Source organism: Etheostoma cragini, chromosome 22 (genome assembly GCF_013103735.1).
Source record: "Etheostoma cragini isolate CJK2018 chromosome 22, CSU_Ecrag_1.0, whole genome shotgun sequence".
NCBI lineage: Eukaryota > Metazoa > Chordata > Actinopteri > Perciformes > Percidae > Etheostoma > Etheostoma cragini.
In genome coordinates this window covers 18151041-18177456 of record NC_048428.1, presented here as the reverse complement: position 1 = coordinate 18177456, position 26416 = coordinate 18151041, and the positions used below count along the sequence as shown (strand labels likewise).

The following is a 26416-nucleotide window of genomic DNA, read 5'->3' as shown; positions in this document are numbered from 1 at the left end:
AGATTGGTATAAAATTGGGATCTTGATTCCCCCTGTTTGCGATTTCATTTTTAAATAACTTGGATTTTTTGTTGATTTAATCATTTAAAAAATTTTTAATGACTTTGGCTCTCATTTAGTTTGACGAGCCGACTGCATCCCAAACGCTACTACTTTCTTCTAAGAGTATATAATGTTTTCAGGTTTTTCTGCTGTCCCTCTCACTTAACTTTGATTTTTTTTTTTTTATATCTGGACATTCACAAGAATGTACTTTTATTTAGGTGTGGACAATATGGTGAAATACATTGTGACATGACAGATATTATAGCATAAATAATATTTTAGTATCAATGACTGGCCAGGTTTTTGATTTGCTGGGCTAGCCAAATACTTACAATCCTGTCTGGTTATGTTATTAACAATCTGTTTTCCAGAAAAGAATACGTCATCAGTAAATATTGAAAGCATGATAGAAATGACGGATACCAATGATAGTGGATTTCATACAAGTTGCCATTCCTTCCTTTTGTTATGTCTCTCTGGGTGAAGTTCAACATTTAAGTAGCTTGGCAAAAGATATGTAAACAGGAAAGAGACATCTAAAAAGTCTGTTTGTAGTCTAGTTCTTCCATAACTGCCAGGTGTCTACCTTCCTCCATTGTGTATTGGTCTCTGTGTGATTGTTTGACTGAAAGCCAAATCAGATGTCATTAAGATAAGAGTGTAGGCGATTTCTTTTCATTAACAAAGGTTTTGTATCCAGCAGCTTTTCAGATTTGTAATAGTGAAAGTTAAATCTGAACAAGTAAAATTTGATTATTCGCCACTATTTGACACAGCCTCACTCCCTCATGCTGATTCACACTGCTCAGACCAGGGAGAGAGTCAGTCGGCTTTTAGAAAACAGGTCACACATTGACAGAATGCATCCACACACTATCAGCAAAAGGTTTATACATCTCTCAGGCTGGTGGAACAACCATTCAAAAAAAACCAGGAATGGAATTTAGAAGCCTTACGCAAACGTAACTTGACAACTTCCCACCAGACAAACACACACTGTTTTGGAGGATGAGGTAACAAGAGACTAAGGAAAAACGTGTGTAGACTTTGATATGGAATTGAGACAACCAGTTTCACTTCAACACATGCTGGAAAGATGGAAAAAAAAAACATCCTTATCAGCGATTTGGCATACTGGCCACGGGATGATATCCTCAAGAAAATGCCAGCTATTCACAAACACACGGACAAACAAAAAGTGCTGCACAACGTGTACTGTGGCCGTGGTAGGGAGCTTCCACACACCATGGAGGAAAGCCTGCTACTAGACAAACACACCCTACATACCAATGTGTCTGTGTGTATGTGTGGCTAGCCAGACCAAACGTGCCAGTGGTTAATGACAGAGTATTGTTGCAGCAAACTGGCAGCGAGGCATCTTGGTCCTGCTTGACAGACAGGTCAAGTCAGACAAGTGAGTCAAGTCAGTCAGACACACAAACACAGACACACATCCACACAGACTGGACTATTTTTTACTGCCGTGTAATATCATGAACCACAACTCCACATAATTATGAAATAAGACATGCCACAAGTTCTTATTAAAGGCCATTCCTGATTGAAAGCTTCTTAACAGAAATCCAGGAATTGGAATTCCTTGTTCTGTGGGATTACGAAGAGATAATAACTATGACGCACACATCTGTTAAACACATTTAAACCCCAGTTTCAGACATACTATGCAAGAGGATTTACAATTACTGGAGCTTCTAACAGGTGAAGACAGCATAATGAGGACATGAATGTCTCTTTTCCTGTTTTTCCCCTTTAGGAAACAAAGTTGACTCTTACGCGGCAAAGCCCCGCTGCACGCTCGCATTCTTACCCACATTCACCTAGACAGCAGATCTGAACAATTTGTAATGCTCAATGTGTTTCAGCAGCTATTTATTATATGATGAAGTGTTGCATGTGCTAAAGAGTGCTTATTTTCTGCTGCGCCCACTTTCTCACAACCTGCCTGGTCGACTTCTAATACAGTCATTCTCTTCCTTTTTTTTTTTTTTAAATGGCTGTCTCAGGTTGCTTTTGTGGAATCTGGAAAACATAAACACCAGAGCTTGGAGATGTGATAATTCTGCTGTATCGTTAAGACAGCTTGTGGTGACGCTACACCCCTATTGGTGAAGAAATGAATGAGTTCTAACTGTATGACTGTTAAAGCTAAGGGGAAAAAAGTCTGTAGAGTATCCAAAACTGTCATGTACCAATGGAAGTTTGCCTGGTCAGATACTTTATGTAGTCATGTTAACATTTCTTTTGGTCAAACATTTACTTTGCCAATTACTTACTGTACTTCATTTAGACCCTGTTAACGCACAGAAGACCTTTGTTTGGGCAACATTAAAGAAGAACTTCGTTCCTACACTATGGTTTAGTTTTGGAACAGTGGTGGAAATGTAACTAAGTACATTTACTCAAGTATTGTACTCAAGTACAAATTTGAGGTACTTGTACTTTACCTAAGTCTTTTCTTTTCATGCCACTTGCTACTCCGCTACATTTCAGAGGGAAATGTTGTACTTTTTACTCCACTACATTCATCTGACAGCTTTAGTTACTAGTTATTTAACAACTTGAGATTTTTGTACACAAAACACATGTAGTTTATTCGTTATAAATTTGCTTGTTTGAAAGCCATGATGTCTCTCTCATGGATGGACCAAATTCTCAGGGTGGGCGAAGCACAGAAAGGGGCGGTTAACTTGCCCCTTATGACCTCATAAGGAGCAAGAGTCCAGATCGGTCCATTTGAGCTTTCATTTTCTCAAAAGGCAGAGCAGGATGACCAGGGCTCGGTTTACACCTATCACCATTTCTTACCACTGGGGGACCATAGGCAGGCTGGGGGAACGCATTTTCATGTTAAAAAAACACCAACTCATAAAGTGACATTTTCATGCCATGGGACCTTTACGTAAAGGATCTGAAAACGATTCCACCACTGGTTTGTATATAACGTGTTAAGGCTTGTGTGCAATCAATACAAAATGTCAGACTGGTCCTTTAAACATTTAACAAGTGTGGTTGCTGTGTTCAAAATTCCTCAAAGTAAAATGTCAAACCACTGTTTTGGGATCTGTACAAAACCAATCAGCTATCTTTCAGCTTCCGTATTTGTAACAGGAATATACAATCCAAAGCCCAGCCCTACATCCATATGCATGGAGTGGCTTGAAATTGTGAAAGTATTCAATATTTCCCAAAAATAAATAAATCTTTTTCTTCTTTGATGTCAATCATCTCATGACCCCTCAGGTTAATCTTGTGACCTACTGGAGAGCCCAACCCACTGAAACCCCCTCTCTAGGGCGTCTTGTCGTAGATTTGAAACTTCCAGCCGCATGCTCTGCTTCTTGAGCTCCCAGTCTTCTGCTTCTCACCGTGCCCGGCCTCATCTGTAGGAGCAGTGCAATCCAACACTCCCAACTCTCCGCTGAGCCAAAACGGCTGTTGAAGCAGAGCAAATGCCCCTTTGCCTAGTCTGTTTTTCAGCTTGATTTAGCTGGCACATCTGAAGCCGTCATCTGTGGAGTCAAAGCAGTTGTCCAAAGGCCCTTCGGTGGGGCTGCAACACAGAGCATGACGGAACTTTCATCCACACTCTGAGCCAAAATGGGAGGTCAAACACCCCATGTGGAGTTCTCAGTTTGGCAGCTTCTTGTTAAACATCCCTCAAAAACTAGATTCCTCTGGTAAATCTAACAACCCATGTGTGGTATGATGGGAGGCAAGAGTGGAGTTTTGTGAGGATTGTAAGTGTGAAACTTTGAAAGAATTGTTTGTCCCAGCAGAGGGGGGGGGGGGGGGGGGGGGGGGGGGGGGAACAGGATAGCACGCCAAGGTCGACGCTTTGTTTGCTACCACAGCACATATGGAACACCGCGGCTGACTTGTGCCAATCTAACTTTTGGGCTGCGGCCAAACAGCACTCTGACTGAGCTCTGAAGTTTACATACTAGCTCAGAGCGAGCCTACATAACACCCAGACTTTGAGCCAGACTACAAACGAGATAACACTAGTAGTGGATCTTAGCAACAGATTTTGTCTTCTGTATGGGGCTATGAGTATTTCCTAATCAGCCTTATTTATTTGATGCTGTCAAAAATTGCCTACAGAAGTTCGTATACAGGGAGGAACTCCAAAAAACAGAGGTGTAATGATTAGAAGTAATTGCAGAGGGTTGTTAAGTGGGAGACAATGCCCTGGTAATGATGATGAGAGGGTGGAGAAGGAAGAGCAGGAGAGGAAGCGACCGCAGAGCAGAGAAGCTGATGATTCACTGAACAACATCAGGCACCAGTCATTGCACATTTAACTTCTATTCAAGCAGGACAGAGTCATGATAGCCGTGCATGAGCAAGTCACACAGAAACACACTTTACAGGAAGCAACTGCAGCTGGTTTGTTTTGTGTGTTTAAGCAATTACTTTTTTAACGCTAGATTTTTTTAACGCTTTTTAGTCTAGAAATGCCCATTGCAAGTTGACAGAACTGAATATGTCATCTTGCAATTGCTTATTATCAACAACAACAAAAAAGTCAAATTAAAAAACAACAACCCATAAATCAATAATCAAAAACAATCTACCTTGAATTCAGGTAATATTACAATACATTATATAGTAATATTACTGGATTTCTGAAATTATTTTTGGATGATTTTCTAATCCAAAATAATTCAAGACACCCTGAATCTAAACTTGCCTCATGCCAATATCTAACCCATGTCTTTAATCTCAAATAACCCCTGCCCAGTGGCAATGGACCACACAAAGATTCGTACACTCATCACTATAATCCAGTGAAAGGAGAGAGAGGCCTGTAGACTAAGTGCAAATATCCAAGAGTGGAAAAGAAAAGAAAGACAAACTGCACTTCACAACCAAGCAAATGGAGAGGCAGGAGAGTCAAATATAGTCAACTTTTTAAATGAGTTATTCACAATCACATCCATAAATCCATAAGTTTTATCTCCATGTTGTCAACGGCTTTTTTTAGATAAGCATACTGACATTTTAAACTCGATTGATTTACACTGAATGGTCAAATTTGTTGATATAACAGCGGTTTAATTTACAATTTTGATAAATATGCCCTTACTAAAAAAAGGCTTGATTTCTTGCCCTTGATACATTGATGGTGTGCTTGCCCTAAAATACATGTTTGGATTTTATTTTATAGTGTTTTATTAGTATTATTTGTTTTGGCTTATTATGTTCCATAGAACAATTTCAAAGAATTACCTAAGTCTTTATTTAAAGCTCAGCGTGTGTGTGGGTGTTAATGCATCACTGGCTAATTTGATGTCCCAGGTCTTAATGCCCAATTTGTCAGAAATGATTTTATCTTTGTTCTGTGCTTGTATGTACTCATTAAGACATTCATGCACTGAGGATGTAACTGTATAATATGGCATAAGCTGTTGCTGCTGGAGCTAAAGATGCTGCTAATAATGGGAAGATGCAGCCCTACTTTTATTCCTCATAAGGGTAAATGTACTGTCAGTTTGTTTTCCTTCCAGGTCTGCTAAACATATTGTTAAGTGTTTCAAACAGCGCCCTCTGTATTGTGTGTCATACTGAACTGTGATCTAGATGTATTGTCATACCCTAGCATACACAAAGCAACAATATGGGTTTCTATTGTTGTACCTACCCTTCTCCCTGTTATTCTGAACTTCCTTCTTTTTAAGTGGACCTAAGTTTCTCCTAATAAAGTTGTTTCCTGCCATTGTTAAGTCTCATTCTCCTCTAACACTTCTCACAAAACTACAGTAAGAATTTCCATGACAGGTGTACTTATTTCTTCTTTTTTATGGCAACAATGACAATTTAAGAAACTTTCAAATACAGCTCACGTGTAGCTGCATGCCTCTGGTTTGATTTTATGAAACTAAATTGATGTGGTGCAGATCAAATTTGAGGGAAAATCTACTCTACTAAACTTCAGATCTGTGTCAAGGATGAAAAACATCATAATCAGTACAGCGGAGCTGCAGCTTGAACATAGGCTTTATGTCCTAACACACACACTATTCTCCCTCTCTTCCCTTTCTATTTGGGTATCACAGAGAGGTTCTCAATGGGAGGCATTTTCTTCCGCCGGACAGACAAAGCGCTCCCTGTTCACAGCCTCTTAGCAGCCACTTCACACGCAGCACAAGGTGGAAGCCCTATGAGTTACTCTATATTCTCATCAGCACACCCACGCACGCACGCACGCACGCACGCACCCAAGCACGCAAGCACGCCCGCATGCAAACTTTGTTTTGGACTGTTAGTTCAGTTAAAACTAGCCATGTAATGTCACATGGGCTCTAGGAAAACACTTTATGGATCAAAAAAAGGAATTTCACAAATGAATTAATAATTGTTTGCAGCCTTACACTTGATTAAATGCATTCAACACATGGTCATTTTCTTAAATTAAAGTTGTTCAATTGCAAAAGAGTTTGAAAAGATGAAAATCTCTCTTTTGACTTGCAACTGGACCGAATAGAGGATCTTATTTGTTCCTTTTTCCCTCCTTTAAAAAGAGACTCTTAGTGCCTCACGGCACATGCAGAACACAAGACAGGAAGTACAGTACAATACACTTGGCATCAACCTCAGAGGGAGGGCAGTTCCAGTCGGAGAGATGCCACCGCTAAGCAGACACACCCTGACCAGAGTGAACCTCTTGTAACTGAAGGCCAACTGAAGGAAACGGCCCTGACGCCAGGCAAGGTCTCACCACACAGAGACTGACATGTTAATGTAAGAGAACCTCGTCTTAAGGCATCCCAGCTTCAGGCATGGATGGGTACAAGCTCAAGATACAGAACGATTGATGGGAAGACTGTGGACATAAGTAAAAAGGGCTGGTATGATTACCGGTAAGTACAGCCTCGTAAATCCTGCGGTGTGTTTATTATCGGTGTCTCGAGGATAATGGAGTCATGCTCATACTTCATTGGTATTCACCTGAGAAAAAGTTGCTTTCCTTGCCTTTCCACTGTTAAAACATTATATATCATCCAAGCTGCAGACTTATCTCTCCATTCCCCTTTCAGCAGAACGCAACACCGGCATCGAGGGCCACTGCAGATCTCCTATCCATGCCATGGGCAACACGATAATGATTCACCTCTGAACCGGACCGTGGAGAGCAATAACACACCCACTGCCTGCAGAGCTGACAGCCCCGTCTCTTTATTATTAAAACAGAGATACGCCTCTTTACGTCAAACACATTAGGACCTCTTCTTTTGCCAACCAGAAAATACCAACTCCATAAAGTAGGAATTCTGTCTTTTGGGGTTATTAAAGCAAAACTGATAAATCGTTCACTTTTCTCAGGGACAATTTATGTAAATGGCTGTAGCTTATTATTCTTGTAGCTACGCTGACTATGAGCTGGAAGTAAAGTTAGTTTGTTGTTTAACTTTTCTTTGTCTGCATTTCTTGAGACAAAAACAAGAAACCCAAACAAAGGTTAAAACATTTAGTTACCGAGCAGAAGTTTATCTTCGCCATGGCTACACAAAGTAGACAAGCATGGGGAGAAATATAGCACAGGAAGTAGGGCTGCACAATTAATCGAATTTTAATCACGATCACGATTTTGACTTTCCATGATCAAATTTGCGTGATTGAGCGATTTTTTTTTTAAGTGTCATTTCATAGAACGCTGAGTTTTTTTGCAAAGCCAATCTACCGCTCCGTAAACCCTGTCTGCTCATAAGCCAGTTAAAGTAGTTCCCTGCACCCCGTGCAGCTTAGTTTCTAGATGTAGACAGTCACAGAGGACTGTTTATACCGATATGGTTTCATTTTGCGTTACATGATCCATTACTTCTGTAAAGCCGTGCCTGTGTTGGATCTCTCGTCTACTCTCCGGCAGCCCGGCCACACAGCGCCGGTCCACACTTCTGACATTTGTCTACAGTTTTACAGTTTAATTTTTAAAATGTTTTAACACCGCTGTATATTGTTAAGTATGAGGGGTAAACCTGTATTTTTACCAGTGTTGCCGCCGGTAACTCTGCTATCGCGGCCGCCACGGCGAAGTACACAGAAGAAGTTATTGAATGCAACTAACTTCAGTTGGTAGAGTAACAGCGTGTGAGACGGAGCTGCTGGACCTGGACCAGAGATGTGACCCATGGCCAGAATATCATAGTTCATAAAAATGCAGCGCAGTGACGATATCATTTCATAACCACAACGTGTGAATCCGCCATTCAACCCGTGCTGGACCCGTTCATAATGATCAGTCGTCTCTCTGTGAGTAGCGTCCATCACACTCCCTCTCGCAGTTATAAATAGCCTATGTAACAATAAAATTAGTTTTGGTTAAAATAAACAAATAATAATGAGAATAATCGTGATCAAAATTTTGATCAAGATAATCGTGATTATCATTTTGGCCATAATCGTGCAGCCCTAACAGGAAGGGTGGAATTTCCCAAGCACAAGACAAGAGACAGTGACGAGCCCTTGCAATGAGGACAGAAGTCAAACATTGGAAGCTATGCCTGTCCAACTGTCTTTCATATGCTTTTCCGACAGGCCCGTGGGGTTGTCATGGTGACCAAGGAAGGCAGTGACCTTGGTATTGGCTGAATGCTATTTGTCTGGATATTGACTTAAAACCTGGAGGAGTGTAACTCCACACACACACACACGCACACGCAAGTTCTCTTTCCTTCCATTAGACTGAAAAGTCTGACCTTCAGTGTATCCTGAAAGAATTTGTGGTGCTCTTAGCAAAAGCACTGACAGAGGAAAAACACAGATAGCGGACATTGGAAAGACAAAACTAAAAAGGATCTACTCCTTTCCTACATCACAGATCATTCCATTGCAGCACGGAGAATGTTCTTAACAAGAAACAACCAGGTTCTCATTTATAACAATCATTCTCTATGTTGGGACTCAACCATGAGTGTGTTATACGTATGTGTTCCGGGTTAGGTGAATGCCAACCACTTCTAATCTACGAGATGCCACCTGGCTGGAGCTCTTTGTTTGATTTGTCTAAGCTCTTAATGCTTTCATTGGATGAACGGCTGGATTTACCTGCACACGGCAGAATCCTCATGCTATAGGTTAGGAAAGAAAAACGCTGATGACGTCTACAAAGCTGAGGTAAATCAATTGAGAAATTGTTGATATCAGACAAGAATGTCTGTTTTTGGTTGATTAAACAGCTGACATAACATAATATCTCATCACAAGAATTAAAAAAATATTTAAAAATCAAATACTGCCAAAAAACTAAAAAGAAATCGATTTGAAGCATTAACCCACAATGACCTAATGCAACCATGTATCAGAGGGATAGACACCAGGGTATAAAGACCACAGCAAAATCTCTGATAGTTGATAAAGTATATCAGCATATCATATTCACCTTCAAACACCTAACATCTCGTTGGTCAAAATGATTTTTATTGCCAATCATTTTATTGTCAATATTTTTTTGTCAAATAAGCCATAGGATGAACTAAATTAATTAACCTTTTGTTTACTAAATAATCAAATAGAAATGTTATTTATTCATGTCATTGACACAAAAAAAGAATGCATTAAGGGCTATATGTAGAAAAATATGATATGTTACTACTTGCTACAAGACAGATATATTATATCCCTATATGTGTTAGGGCTGCTCAGTACTCAGTATTGCAGACCAATAACTGCACGTTAGACTGATTGTGTTATGTTTTTTAATGTGTTTGTGCCTCAGAAGACAACAAGTGCATAAAAGCAACACAGACGGACCATTAAGCCAAACACACAGCCAGTCACTTGCGTAAGACCGATACCAAATGCCAGGCAGTAAAAAGGAACCATGGAACAGAAGGCCTCGTACTGTGTTTAAAAATAACAGAGTCTGTGTAAAAGTGAGGAGAAACGGGCAGTGCGGGGTACCATTCTTCACAGCTGGTCTGTGGTGTGTGCTGGATCTGTGTGTATTTCTGACCTGAGAGATGTGGTTGATGGAGGACTCCATGCGCCGCAGCTGCGAGGCCTGGATGTCCAGCAGCTGAAGTACATTGTTGGCTAAGGCATTGATCTGGTAGGCCACGCTGGCCAGGGACTGGGTGGTGTAGGCTTTGGTCTCCTCCAGAGCTTTCCTTTTGTCCTGGGCCTGTGCACAAAAAGGGATAAGAGAAAAAAGAGGGATGAAAAAAGGAAAAGAGAAACCCAGTTACTGTTAGTATCATATTACATTCACATCCATCTTCCAGCACTGTATCCAGGTCAGGTTTGTGGTGGATCCAGGCCAACAGTGCAGCAAAGGCATTCTTTTTTCCCACCCCACCTCTCATTCCCCAGATACTACGCCCTCCCTTGGGGGATTTCAGATGATGTAAGCCATCCAGCAGCAGCCATATTGGAAGCTCTGAAAACAGAGTGTGACTACATTTTGAAAATCAAAAACTTCAAATAATTGTTTTTATGTCTCTTTTTAAAACTTAGAAAAGTATAATTTTGCCACTGACAATTTTGAATTGTTAAACTATTGGGAATTCTAGGTGACTTTTTAGTATTAGTCCTGTAAAAGTATTTGATCTACACGCTAGACAGAGCAATGCTCATGCTCAGTCATTTGTTTGGTCACAAATGACAAACGCTTACAGCTAACTGCAATAGCAGAAAAAAAGAAGCTGCATTTAGCCATATTGTGGAAAAAAGCATGAATTGTTTTGGAACATATTGAGCATATTCAAAGTACAACTCAAATGTTCTAAAAGTAAGCTGGGCACCTTTTTAAGCCTACAGTTATTGTTTAAACCAAAAAAAAGTTTTGGTGAAGTCATTCTTTAGTTAGCTCACATTAGAATCTAAAGCAATGAAATAGCCTGCTGGCTAAGATATCTGCCTAAACAAGCACTTCAGTTTGTTTGTTTTGGCTTTGTTAGGCAGCTAACTAGCTAGCAGGTCAATTTGAAAAGGAACTGCTATGTGCTTCTGATGACAGGCTATGAATGTTTGATACTCAAAAAGAAAATATCAGTGAATTACTCCTTAAATGCATTAAGTAGAAGCTCATTAGCATCAAAAGTGGCTGGTTTAATTAGCCTGCTGGCTAGTTAGCGGGCTAATAAGACCAAAAACAAAGTGAAGTGTGTGTTTAGGTTGACGAAAGCTACACCCCATAATGCTTGGAGACAAACTAAGGCAACACTTTAGTTTTCCACAATAAATAAATATGTGATTAGCACACACTTCTAGTACTATCATTTATATGTCTCTTCTTTTTTCCTGGTTGTTATGTTCAGAAACTATTGTGTATGGCAAAGTCATGGAGCTCCAAATATGAACAAGTCCTGTAAAAACAAACAATTCCGCGATAAAGACATTCTTCCACCATATCGTTTTGAAAGGACGACCAACTGACAGTAACAAAGATGCAACAAGCAGCTGAACCTGAAAAACTGTGGTAACGACCACACAACTGGCTGAGGCAAAGAGCCAAGCTCCAAAACTGAGCCACCGTTTGATCTCTGCGGCTCTCCCAACGCTGCTCGCTCATAAAGTTGAGTCCGAAGCGCGCTCCCTGGGGGGGGGGCGACACGGGGCTTTGATGACAGGCTGCCGTAGCAGGGGGTAGGTGGTGACGGAGGAGATGATTACTGGTAGCAGTGGTTAGAGGGCAAAACAGAAGAAAAGGGAACATTGAGTAATGAAGATGAGAGGAAGGACGGTCAAAATGAAAACAACCATGTCACTGCTTGTCTCATTTCTGATTCCCTGTGGCAGCGCGTAACTAATCCAGAATCAATCTGTACGTCTAAAAGTTCCTGACTCGGAGAGCTTTTAGCCGTACTGGTTAGCGTCGGCCGGGTGAGGAGATGACAGCGCTTTCTTGTTGTGGGAATCAGAGCAGCAGATGTGTTGTGCGATGCCAGCCTCAGGAAGAACGAGAGATTCCTCCAGAGGGCTCGGAGCAAAAGGCCATCTGTTGAAAGCACATTCAGTCATGTGCACACACCGGCAACTACTACTGACACTGTAATATGCCGTATGGTAAATGGAGTAACAGCTGCAGGACAATGTATGAAACAACAAACAAACAGCCTTTTATCCATGAAGGCATTAAATAGCAAGAGGATAATGTTTTTGCTGTATATGGACATTTTAGATAGATTACAGAACAACATATGCTTGCCTGTGCAGGACTGCTGGCCTACATATCACGCTGCAAGTCAGAGATGGTGTTTGTTATCCAAACTATGAGAATGTCTCAGCGTTAGAATGTTATGAAAAAAAAGCTACTGTAATATTAAGAAACTGCACTTAAAGGGGCATTCCAACAATTGTATCTACAAAGTTTAGTCTACTTATTATAATGTGTTATGATCTTTACTACACAGCCAGTGAACTCATTGTATAATGTTATCTGTGGCTCTTGAGGGAGCTTTCTAAAGTGGTGCTTTGGCTTGAAACTTCAAATCTATAAACGGATAGTCTGTGTTACAAACTTATGCTGTGGAGTTTAAAAGACGTGGGTGTTTATTGCCAGGCAGGGAGCGAGGGTCTACTAAAAGCCGAAAGAAATACAGGATCCAGCTGTTCTGATGCTTGACTCTTTCAGTTCAATTTTAATCATTCATGGTGTACCTCATTAAATTGGATTTGTCAGCATCTTGAAGCTGCAGGGCACAAACAAACAACCCCACTGATGCTGCAGCTACCTAACACAAATGTGCAACCGTGATGTGTACAAAAATTAAAATTCTGCATTCATTTGTAGAAAGTCTAAACATAAACACACTGCTATTGGCTGTGATCTGCAATGCAAAATACAATATTAAATTGTGCAGAAATGCACACTTAACTTGGTTTTGCCAACATGTTGCAGCTGTAATGTGCATACATAAACGGCACCATTGATGCTTCAGTGCACAAACGCTAAACTGTGATTTGTAAAGTAATACACATGCACACACTGCATGTCTTACAAACATATTCATTCAAGGCAGTCATTGCCTCCACACAAAGCACTACATTTGATGTTTGGTCCATGTTTTTCAATGGCTGCCATTTGTATGTTTTCAAATGTGTCCAATCCACTTTTATACTTACCATGCATTATGCATCAATATTTGCTTTATTTCCCAAGTAAAATATTAACTTAAAGTGCTGATATTATGCTTTTTGGCTCTTATCTCCCTTCCCTTTATTGTGTCATATGTTTTTTGTGACTGTTATAGGTTAACAAAGTGAAAAAGCTCAAAGTCCACCCCAAAGGGACTTACCATCGCCAACAGAAAACACTATTCAAACTGCTCCAAACAGCTCTGTTGTAGTCCAGCCTTTACTCGATGTTGACAAGACTTTACGTGACAAATGTGCGTCACTTTGTAACACACATTGGAATTCTCGCCTGGCTACTAGCACGGCACTCCCTCAACTGACTAGCTAGCAGTGCTTACTGAGGTACTGCACGTGTGCAACTCCCAACAAAGATGGAACAGAAGTGAGATGTTTCACTCTGCAGCTAAAACAGAGAGCTCAACACACAGGGTGAAAAGAAGAGATGCAGCAATGTGCAGTACAACACAAATATGGTGTTTTTTGAAAATTAAACTATGTAAACCTATTCTGATAACCTGAAAGTGAGCATAATATGAGCACTTTAGTTTTGAGTCAAACCTGATATGGTTTTATACAAGCTGAACAACTATAATAAACAAACCTTTCCTCTTTCACCAACTAGAAGACTACAACACCCAAAATCGATGAACAGTCATGCCCTTTACTGTAGTCTCTCAGTTGTTGTTTTTTTATTTCCCCAGTGACACAGTCACTACCACCCCAATAAATCACATTAATTGGTCAAGAAAGCTGATGTAATGAATGGAAAAGGCGGGCCTAGGCTATTTGTTCCTTTCTTGATTTACATGAAGTTAAATCTTTAGCCTTGTGTTAATTATACAACTGTAATTCTTCAAATCCTGAGCTCAGTCTGCACAATCAGTTGTACACAATGTTTCAGAGGATGAAATAAACTGAGTCAACGTGTCAAAAACATGCTCAGTGGTGAAATCAGCACCTTGATGTTTTTTGTATTTCTAGACAAACTTATCCAAACAGCGTCAAGCTTCTAGAGCTGTGATGTGAGGTCAGCATTGGAGGACAGATGCAACCCTTGATTGCATTGTCACTGGTGGCATCTTAGAGCCATCTGCTTCAGTTAAAGCCCCCCCCCTCATCCCCTCATTTTCTCACGCATTAGATGGCGGTCGTCCACAAATCCTCAAACTAACCAGATTTCTTGTTTAGTTACTCAAGAATCTTTACACCCTATGGCATCCAACTTCAGCGAGAAGGACTAGGCTACAGTAGATATAAAAAAATAAACAGTACATACAGTGCTTCAGACATTCGCCAGGAGAGGTATTAAATGTGTGCTTGCTCAGTTAAAAAGGTAAATAAGTGACTGGTGTACCACAGCAGGAGATGAGGTGAGCTTCCAGAGAGCTTTAGAGCTCCTGGGGCCCTTTTTCTGATACTTTTTAGAGTAATGACTGCAGAATACCCAGGTAGTAGCAGACAGGCTGTCAGCCCCTCAACCGAATTTGGTAAAATTGTAGCTGGGACCTGAGGCAAGCTAGATAATGAGATAAGATAATAATATAATAAGATAGTGTGTGATGTGTGTAGTGTGTAATAACAACAGATTGTAAATAGTAATTTCCCCTTGTGGGACTAATAAAGGATACATTATTATTATTATTATTATTATTATTATTATAACCAAACAACCAATTGCATACAGCAAAAAAATACAATGTTTGATTGCAAATGGTGTAAAGGGAGCATGTACGTGGCCTGACGACATCTGGGAGCAGAAAGGGAGTGGCAGTCACGAGCATGGATTTGCTTCATGGGAAAACTTTGAATACCTCCAATTCAATATGTCACATATCCAGTCAAGCAAGATAATGGCCAAAAACCGCCACTGAAGGGCAATCAGGTTTTGTTAAACAAGGTGGTGCATTTCTTCACTGTCATGGCCCGCTGGCTGCATTGAGGCAGCAGGAAGGAAAGGTCCGGACATCCTCACTGATGGTAGAAACTGTTCAGAGTTCAGAGGAGGTGGAGCTGCCCCTCCACCAAGTAGCCTGAGCTTAAGTAGGAAATGGACAAAATGAGTATTCCTCCTGACTCCCTGACACGACTCATAGAAGATCTTGGAAAGTAAGACAAGACATGAAAACTTATGAGGGTTTCTCTGAATCATCCCTCTAAAGTCTGGAACAAAAAGTCATACTATTAACACAGGGATTCAAATAAAGACTTTCAATAACATCTGTTTGCAGTGCACTGAATATGAGAACCAGAAACAGTGTTTCTACTGTGCAATCTGATCTGGATTTGTACAGCTGACAAACACATCTGTGTTTATGTGCTCCCACTTGTCAGGAGGGGAAATGCTCTTGAAACAAGAAAAGAAAAGGAAAAAAAAACACATTCAGGAATGTTTGGAATTCGGCAACATGTCATACATCTTCCAACTTCCAAGTGTTGTTGGAGAGCTCTGCTAAAGTGTCAGGGGCGCATGGACAAGTAAAAACAAACATAGGCTAACGGAGCATAAAGGATTTTTTCTTTTTTGTGAACTGGGCAGGTTAGAAATAGGAGATGAACTTGCCCTTGAAATCCCTTCAGCAGGATGGGTACCTATGTGTAGTCTAAAGCAGAATGAGTGTAACTCGAACTGGAAAGTCGTAGAGCTCACATGGCACTCTGTATCGACCGCTGATTGCTGCATACTGGACAGGGTGAGACAGAAGTCAGCTGAGAGCTAGTGCACTGTAGGGTTGTAGGGCTGGTACCAAATTCATCCTTATTAGGCACCAATCGGATTGCCATTATAGTATCGAGTATCAAAAAATGCCCCATCATCAATACCAAATGTCAAATACCTATGGAGTAAATCTCATCAGAGTCAGGAGTGTTGGATTGCACTGCTCCTACAGATGAGGCCGGGCACGGTGAGAATTAGAAGACTGGGAGCTCAAGAAGCAGAGCGTGTGGCTGGAAGTCTACCGGTTCAAATCTAGGACAAGATGCCCTAGAGAAGTGGTTTCAGTAGGTCACAAGATCAACCTGAGGGGTCATGAGATGATTGAAAACAAAGAAGAAAAATAAGATTTTTTGTGTGAAATATTGAATAGTTTCACATTTTTAAACACTACATGCATTCGAATGTAGGGATGGGCTTTGGATTATTTATTCCTATTACAAATATGAAAGTTATAAAAGATAGTGGTTTTGTAAAAGATAGTGGTTTTGTACAGATCCCAAAACAGTGTTTTGACATTTTACTTTGAGGAATTTTGAACACAGCAACCACACTTGTTAAATGTTTAAAGGACCAGTCTGACATTTTGTATTGACTGCACACAAGCCTTAACACGTTATATACAAACCAGTGGTGGAATCATTTTCAGATCCTTTGCTCAAAGGTCCCATGGCCTGAAAATGTCACTTTTATGAGTTTTTTTAAAACATTAATAAGCATTCCCCCAGCTTGTCTATGGTCCTCCAGTGGCTAGACATGGCAATAGGTATAAACCAAGCCCTGGGTATTCTGCTCTGCCTTTGAGAAAATTAAAGCTCAGATGGGCCGATCTGGAATCTTGCTCCTTATGAGGTCATAAGGGGCAAGGTTACCTCCCCTTTCTCGGCTATGCCCGCCCAGAGAATTTGGCCACCCATGAGAGAGACATCATGGCTTTCAAACGAGCAAAGTAGCGGTTGGTCAAGGCCACACCCCCAGCCTCCACCTCACCCTCCTGCTTTCACCTCCTCAAAAGCTACAGACTCAGAAATGGCACATTCCAAGTACCGCTCATTGTGGGACTGGCTCTAGTGTCTGTAGATCTGCACCAAGTCAGAATTTTGGGAAAGAGACTTCAGATAGAGTATTAGTGGATCACTAGGTCTATAGAAAAGCCTCCAAAAGCAGCATTTCATGGGACCTTTAAGGATGGAAGCTTGGCGTGCATTGCTTAGCACTAATTGAACGAAGGAATTATGTTATTCTTCGGTAGCTTGAGTAACTGTAACCGTTGTTCATGTGAAATCTCCAAGACACCCTGATGCTTTTTTTATAGACTATTTGTGGGTGGCTTTTTGCAGTTTGACCTATCAATTTCTGTTGATAAAGTTTAATAGGGTAAATCCTATATAGTGCATACACTTGCAGCTGTTATGTATCTTTGTAAGTTGCATGCGCACAATCCCCCACCACCCCCAGTGTAAAAAGAAAAAAAGGCCCGGTATAGTTTGAACACTAAGTCCCGTGAATATGCGATATAACAGCGATAGATTACCAAACAGATGGATAATGAAACCCAACAGTGACTCTACTAGGCATGGGCGGGTTGGTGGTTTCAGGGTACAGGACGGTTTCCAAATTCTGATAAGGGAATATTTTAAAAATAAAAATGGTAGGTCAACCATGTTATGAGTGTTGGCGTTGCATAGTTTGTCCACCAGAGGGCGCTCTACAGCATACCTGTTGGCAACACTATTTTTTTTTTTGGGGGGGGTATTGTGTTTTTGTTCAAAAGGACTTTAAGTTTGTATTTTTATACATTTTATTTATCAGAATTTGAATATATTTTGAGGGTCCTCTGTTCTGTAAAAATAAAACAAATTATCATGTTATATGAGAACCCATAAATAACTACAAATAACTAATGTTAGGGAAATCTGTTTATGTTTTTTTACGCATTATGCAATGCATGTATATATATCAGCCGATATATCGAAATATCAGATCTTGAAATAACCAAATATTTATATCGGCCTTAAAAATCTGTTATCGGTCGGGCTCTTATGTTCTTTTAACGTTGCTGGAACTAGTGCTGGTACACTTTGTATTTAAATAGCATCAGTTATTAACAGAGATCAATGATTAGTATAGGTTTAACTTAACAAAATCTGAATTATAACAAGAAACTGAACTTAAAGGGGAGTTCAAATTATAAGATTGATCCAAGAAGAAGCCTCCGAACATATTTATCTTAATAAAAATTATCTACCTTATCAGTACCAACCCTCTAAATATACTCGAACTGTGAGAAAAGTATTGCCAACACAAGCCACCTGAAGAGACGGACGAGGTAGTGAAAGTGACACTGGAACGTGTGAAGAATAAGGAAAACCTGCACACTTAACTTCAATCCTTCCTGGAGCTAACTCTTAGCTCTCAGCAGTACACTACGTGAATTCATAATTCCTCCGGGGCAGATGGAGGCTGACTGAAAGGCCATAAGGTCTACCTGACCTTGAAGAACTGCCAGCGCACAATTAAAAATTCCTCCCATATGTCAGGTAGGAGACACAACGGGGACGCCTGCACATGGAAGAAACTCATTAACCTTTCTTGAGTGACTTGTTAATTAGTTCGTCCTGGCAGAAAGTCACTCTTCTATACCTAGAACAACATATTTCACTGAGGAACAAATAAACAAAAACATCATCGAGTGTTGGAGGAGCTCTTCTTGCTGTTTGCTGGGTCACCCTGACACAGAGGGTGTTGGGTGGATATTCACGCATTTCTACGGAAAAAGCTGACACTACACAATTTTAGTCTGAGACAAAAATGTCGGTCCACCCGTTTTTCCAAAACTCCTACACTCTCACCAAACTGTAACAGACCAGTCTGTGCCTAGTCTGAATCAAAGACGTTTCATTTACTGGATACTTCCGGTGACGCAGTTTTTTTGTTGTTGCTAGAGCTGGGCAATAGATTGATATTATATAAATATCGTGGTATGTGACTAGATTTCATCTTAGATTTTGGATAGCGTATTATGGCATAAGTGATGTCTTTTCCTGATTTTAAAGGGTGTATTACAGTAAAGTTACATCATTTTCTGGACTTACCAGACTGTTGTAACTGTTCTATTATTGGCCTTTACTCACTTAGTCATTTCTGATGGTTATTTATCAAAAAATCTCATTGTGTAAATATTTTGTGAAAGGACCGACAGTCAACACCATAATATAGTATGATATAATATCATGATATTTTAATTTTTCCACATCGCCCAGCCCTAGTTTTCACCGGATGTCCCCCACCTTCCATTCTAAACTCTGGTCGGTTTTAACTGCTCCTCAGATCTCTGCAGGCTAAATCCAGACAGCTAGTTAGACTATCTGTCCAATCTGAGTTTTCTGTTGCACAACTAAAACAACTTTTGAACATAAACATGTTCCACCAAAACGAGTTCCTTCCCGAGGCTATTTTGCAAAAGCACCCCAGCTGCTTCCGGTGCTTAGCGCAGCAAAACAATTGTGATTGGTTTAAAGAAATGGCAACAAACCAGAGCATTCAAAGCACTGTTTTTCTCCTATCCCATGAATGCTGCGTGGACTAGCCAGACCTTCTTCCGCAGTGCTGTGGAGGAAGGTCTGGCAGTGTAACTAGCCCCAGTCGGCTGAAGGTATCACAGGGGGTCAAAAATGATATATGAGCCCTGCTGGTAGGCTGAGAGACACTAGGCTTCACCATGCTGGGAGAAAATCCAGGCCACTCTGTAGAGAGAAAGAGAGACGCAGAAGAAGGACAGGAAACAAGGACTCAGAGTAACCCAGAGAGACAGCGCTGTGTTTAAAATAAAATGTGCCACCTGCTTTCATCCAGCGAGAAACTCACGTTAATTCACCAGGGAAAACAGGACAGGTACACAGAGGTTATATGGCGGGACATGAAGAGGACACATCTCTTCAGTTGACATGACATGCTCCCTGCATCAGCCCACTTTTCAAGACTTCTAATTTAGGAGCAGAACTAAAAGCACAAGCGGGCATCATGCTGGCTCAGCAGGTAATGTCACATGCCCCGAGCTTGCAACACTGCATCTGATCTGGCTTCTGACATCTTGTTTGGCCATACATCTTTCTTCCATTTCCCTATTCTTTGTTCCTGCAATGCCAACCTATTTCAAAGAAATGTAGGACCAACATGATTATTTGTTCCAGTCTTTAGGCCCAACAAGTTTTAATGCCGCCTTAAAACAGCCATACAAAAACCCTATTGCAATAATACAGCACGATGTGATGTTCTATAGTTCTATTAAATAAGCAGATCAATTAATGGGCATTATATGTGTTAATTAATGAAAATGGTGCATGTTCTTAAAATGTGAGGATTTGAAGCTTTTCCCTGTTTTGTATCAAGGGGTCAGTGAGTTCTTTGTTTTCCATATTAGGACTTTTAATAGATAAAAAATTAACTAATTAATTGAGAAGGAAATTAAACATTAAATGAAGCCCAAAAGTTAACAAGATAATAAAATGAATATCAAGCAGTAGCTGCACAAAGAAGTTCAAGGCTAATAATCGAGTGGAATGTCTGGAGCTGCAAAACAATCGATTTAAGGGGCGCTATGCAATTTTGGCAATTTCTTTGCAGTTTTCTCGATAGAGCCCCCCCCACCCCCCATACAGCTTCGGAATAGATATTAGCCAGCTCCGATGTTTACTTGTGTCTGACTCCTTGCTCAGTCAGTCTACCGTTTCCTCTTTCTCTGTTCCTCCAACAACGCTTTCTGCTTCTTTTTCCGGCTCTGCCATGACGATAGTGTGAAAAACTCCATTGCTACCTTGTTAGCCGGTTCCTGAATGGTTGCATGTGAGCCGTGCCGTGAAGCAATTTGTTACATCGCGAGACCTGATATCACACGTTCCTTCCTGACGCTGAGTCCAGCGGCTCGCCAGCCGAAAGTTGTAAAGGTGGTTTTCCCGCTCACAGGGTGGAGCGAGACGACCACCATTCAACTCGAAAAAAAGTCATATGACCATTCCATGACTCTGACGCTGTTCAGTTAAGGTAAATTAAGCAAAACAACCCGCATAGTTCCCCTTTAATCTACAGATTATTCAACCAGTTTAGGGTTTTGTCAATGAAATGTGAAAAGAAATGTCCAAAAAATGCCCAAATGTCAAAAATATTCATAATGCCAATAAAGACACTTTTAAATTGCTTGTTTTGTTCGACCATCGGTACAGAAGATATTCAATTAACCATCATATGACAAAGAAAGGCTGCAACTGGAACCATTCAAGACAAAAAGAAGAAATTCTAAAGAAAACAATGCAGATTGATTTTCTGTTAATCAACAAAATTGTTTCAGTTCATATCAAACGCAGCCCGAGCACAACTGATGCAGCCTGAAATGTAGTAGTACTGTGTTAAACAAAGTAGTCAACAGCAGTGTGTCTTGCCAACATGGGCAGGTGGCCCACTCTGCAGACAGTTGAACTCACAGAGGTTAAACAAACTGAGTTGCATCAATTCAAAAAAGTAAGTGAGTAAAATATATTTCAGGGGGGCGGTGAGCCCTGTCCATAACTACTTTAAATAGCACAGTTGGAACAAACAGAAACACAATATAATTCAAAACCCCAGATTAATCTGAATAATCTCTGTGCAAGTGTCTTAATTTAAAAGGTTATTTCTCTTGGCGCTATTATTAAGCTACTTCCTGACACTGAGAGAAGGCATTTCCAAGGAGTCAGGTTTCAGAGTCAGCAGGGAAAACAGGAAACATAACTCTCAGCTGACAGTGTGTGTGACACACACACACACACACACACACACACACACACACACACACACACACACACACACACACACACACACACACACACACACACACACACACACACACACACACACACACACACACACACACACACACACACACACACACACACACACACACACACACACACACACACACACACACACTTTTTAATCGTCATTGCAATATCATCTGGCGTAATGTACATATCGCGAAAGGTTGCGACATATCGCGAGATTTCTTTATGTGGTTGAAAGAGAATATCAGTAGACAACTGCACTTTAAAGTGTAACATTCATGTATTTTTTAGTGGTGCCTGTTATTGTTAATTCACTGTTTAATTTGTTCAATAAAATAATGTTAGAAATTCTTTCCTTTTATTTGTTTTAATTCAACAAGCTATTTGTCATGTTTCAGAAGAATACTGAGCGCAACAAAATAGCAGAACTGAGTATGTTTTTATATCTATTAATTTATCGCAAGCAATATAAGCAATATTCAACAGTGTTATCACGTATATTTTCCTCATATCGTGCAGCCCACCCACACATCCACACACACAGGAATAAGGACTGGAATGAAAAATAACCAAACAAATTAAATGAAATATCATTATTAAAACACGACACACTTCAAAATACTTCGGTGGGCACACAAAGGTCACTATCAAGTGGAGAAAATGGGGCAGTGATCTGTTGTTGGTTAAACGCAGCGTTCGCCATCTGCCTCAGCCGGCTGAGCTGCACTACAAGTCCACACTGAACACTCCCAACTCCACAGCCTCCACATGACAAGAACAGAGAGAGGAGGAAAAGGAGGGATGGAAATGAGGAGGAGGAGTGCTGGCTGAAAGGACGAGCCGATTCAAGCTGAGGCATGTTGATATGTGCACGGTTAAGTTCAGAGTGCACAGTATTTGTGTGAGTGCTTCTATCAGAGGCCGAGAGAGAAAGACAGAGAGAGGCGGAGAGAGACAAAGAGAGGCGGAGAGAGACAGAGAGAGGCAGAGAGAGACAGAGAGAGGCAGAGAGAGACAGAGAGAGACAGAGAGAGGCAGAGAGAGACAGAGAGAGGCAGAAGGGAGGCAGAGAGAGGCAGAGAGAGACAGAGAGAGACAGAGAGAGGCAGAGAGAGACAGAGAGAGACAGAGAGAGGCAGAGAGAGACAGAGAGAGACAGAGAGAGGCAGAAGGGAGGCAGAGAGAGGCAGAGAGAGACAGAGAGACAGAGAGAGACAGAGAGAGGCGGAGAGACAGAGAGAGACAGAGAGAGAGAGAGAGTGTCTGCAGCAGACAGAGAGGGATTATGAAAAGTGCACTAAGTCTGACGCTCGCTTCACACAGAGCTCGCAACGTGTGCCCAAAAGCTCAAAATCCTTAAATTTAACGTGAGCGCTTTAACCCTTGTGGTGTCCTCCAGGGTCAAAAACTGAGAAAAATTTGACATTTTTGTCAGATTTTCAGACTTTGTTGTTTTGTTTTCACTAACACCACCTTGCTACCACTAGCTTTACACGACTTTTTAGAATTCATGGTCAATAACCCTCTTTTACATAGAATTATACCAAATGTTTGAGTTAAAAAAAAGCAGAAATTATGATTCATTTTGACTAACAGTTAAGATCAACATACAGATGAGTTCAGTCAGGAATGAATGTGATCAATAATATTTTCAAAGAGTGTTGTATAGAATCCAATCCATTTTTTTGGGTTACTTGGTTAAAAAGAAACCCATATTTCAGATATAGATATTTTTTAAAGGGGTCAAATTTAACCCGAGGACAACAAGGTGTTCTGTAGCACAAATTGGCTCAACTCATGAAACACAACCTTTCATAGTCAAATACTGTGATGTGCTCTCTTACCCACAGCTACACAAAAAATGACATTTGAAGTAGTATCGTGCACTTGCTTTGTACATTTACATGTCATTAGTTTGGGGTTTTCCAGTTTTATATACAGTATATGGTATAAATTATTGTAAATATGAGCAATTAAATGGTGTCAGTATTGGCCTTAAAATCTAGAGCTGGGTATTGCTGTTAATTTAAAACCTTACTAAGAAGTCAAGATCTGATTGCCCTTGATGTTATGGGCATTTATGTTTTAATTTAATGTCAGTATTGACCTTCAAAAGAAAAGCAGAGTAATACTTTAAATTAAAAAAAACAACAACTACAGTACCCAGGTTTCATAGCAATACTAAAAACTAATTTCATATACTGAAAGAAGCCAAAGTTCTCAATAGATATCTAGAAAAACTACTTCATAACTTCTTCATGTCTTCAAGCATGGAAAGAAGTACAAATCTGACGAGACGTTTAAAGCCACCTTCCTGTAGTTTTTGATCATCTCTGCCACAGACACATTTCTGCCCGTACGTAGGTCCGATACCCAGCCCTACAAAACATGACAGTGTTGTCATTTCGGTAGAAAAGACACTAAATATCTGCAACAAATAGGAGATATTGGCAACTAAAAGATATCAGCACTGGCCTTCAAGACTTGCAAAATGCTGTCATGCTGCAAAATATTTGCTCAAAGGAAAACAAAATGTCACTGGGAAAATATCAATTTGTCATGCCTCTTTTTTATGTTACAGCTGGCTGTGGTGTGGTAAACAAAGTCCATAACAAGACAATCCCTACATTCATTTAAGTCACTGTAACCGAACTTCTTTATGCTAAATTACTGCACAAATCCACTTTATTTTAGGTCTCTTGTGGGACTACTAATGACGACATTCTTGCCCTGTAGTCTTTGCGTGGGTTATAACTGGCACAGAGCCTTTACAATGCCAAATCATCCGAGGACACGGAAGAAAACTAAATTACAGGGAGTCCTTGGGGAGTACAGCTGGAATGGACACACCCTCTGTAGCTGATATGGTGGGTTGTCTTCCTGCTTAAATTTCTTTTCTCACCAACCACTGTTTGTCTGTCGCTCAGTTTGTTCTCTGGCTTTTATAGAAGTGGCTCACCACAGATATATCAGTGTTAAAGTTAAAAAGTCAAAGCAATCTGTGGTCATCATGACGCTATAGTAAAGTTCCACTGTGAGACTCACTACCTTATGACTCACATTCAGATGAAAATCTTCCTTAAACACAGGAGCTTTTATAACATTACACAAATGTGCTAAACTGTCCTCAACTCAAGGACAGATGTGAAGTTCCATATATGCCGGCATAGAAGAAAGCTCTGTTCCCATGAATAAGTTGAGAAAAATCAATACCTCCATCCTTTATTGACCAACTTACAATGGCTTTACATTCCTCTCCCGGCCTAGGCCCAAGCCTGCAAACCCACTGAATTATATTAAATAAGCAATTCTCTCCATTATGTCTGGACAAAACAAGCTGTCCATGCATATAGCATGCTTTAATGCGGCAATTTAAAGTGTTTAATGGTTTTAAAAAAAAGTATGAAGCACCAATAAAAGCCATGTACTGGCATTATAGCATTTGCACTGAGTGCTTACAATTCTATAATGTAGACACCACACCTCCACTGTAATATCCCAATAGTATCCCATTGGGGAGTTTTTGTGGTATTAAATGGTGAGTTTAATGACCTAATGGAATGTAATGGACTGCTATGTTACTACTATAATATCCATGTGGACTTGTTGTGTGTTAGTGTGACATTTAGTTTCCCACAATGTAGTTACAGATTTTAGGTTTTGGTACACACCAGTCAAGGCAGTAAAAACTGCAGTAACTTTCTTGTTGGTGTCTTTAACATTAAATCAAATCATTTCTGCCGCTACAACTTGCTACTGTAAAACACACAGGCCTCCTTACAGCAGTGTGAGTGGAAGCAGTTTTTGAACCGACCCAGCTATATTAAAAAGTAGACACACCCTCTGTGTATACGGAATAAATGCAATTAATGGTCCAAATAGATACAATATGCCTAAATGTCCCACGGTTTAAAAAGCATCATGTTCTTACAGCTTCATGCTTTGGGCGGAGGGGATCATTCCAGCTTCTTCATCCACATTTCCTGTCCCAACAACCAATTCAATCCCGAGCTTTTCGCGACAAAAGGAGGTTGAAGACAACGCGGTGGCTTTTTAACTTACCTGGACATAATTGTTCTCGCAGTAGTCTGCTACTCTGGTGAGGTTTTGGTAACTCTCCACGAGCGCTCTTTTACCGGCCGGAATCTCTTCCTCTAACAACATTTGTAGCTCTGCCATCTTACATCTCTCCGCAGAGCTTCCCTTCCCTCTGCCTTCCCTTTGATTGAAACAGCCACTAGCTCAGCGCTGCCTCCAAAAAAATCCTCCGCCTGCTATTGTGAGATTCCTGCCCCGCTTTGGCGCAACCTCCACCCAAAGATCGTCTGTGCAGGGGTGGAGTACTTACTCGGTGGTATAAAAGCGGGACCAGTGTAGAAAGTAGCGTGCAGTTATCACAGTCTCTAGGGCAGTTACCATAGTAGACTGGCCTTCACTTAAGTAATGTACTTTTGTACAATTGTTCCGTAAGTACTGTACTTGTACTTAAGTATTCACATTACGCTCGTTCATACTTCACCACATTTCAGAGGCAAAAATTGTACCTTTTACTCCATTACAATTATTTAATAACTTTAGATACATTGCATGTTGAGTTTACTTTACAAAATAAATTCAACAAAATAAATCATGACTTCATATTACAGAGCAAGATAATTAAGAAATTAATAAAGCTACCAAGCACATTAAGTATACAAACTAAGCTCGACATTTACCAGTTTCAATATTAGTCATGTACACATTAATG

The 26416-nt window shown here is 40.5% G+C and overlaps 1 protein-coding gene across 10 annotated transcripts in view; it reads right to left on the bottom strand.

The window, feature by feature from the left end:
- The window catches only part of abi1a (abl-interactor 1a), a 51425-nt gene extending 25429 nt beyond the window's left edge, over positions 1-25996 (bottom strand). For all 10 annotated transcript variants that reach the window (XM_034862608.1, XM_034862610.1, XM_034862616.1 and 7 more), the window contains exons 1-2: positions 25732-25996; positions 10019-10186 (exon numbers count right to left, since the gene is read on the bottom strand). In XM_034862608.1, the coding sequence (XP_034718499.1) occupies positions 10019-10186; positions 25732-25848 (285 nt within the window). In that variant the 5' untranslated portion in view covers positions 25849-25996. The remainder of the gene's footprint in view (positions 1-10018; positions 10187-25731) is intronic.
- Between the last annotated feature and the right edge of the window lie 420 nt (positions 25997-26416).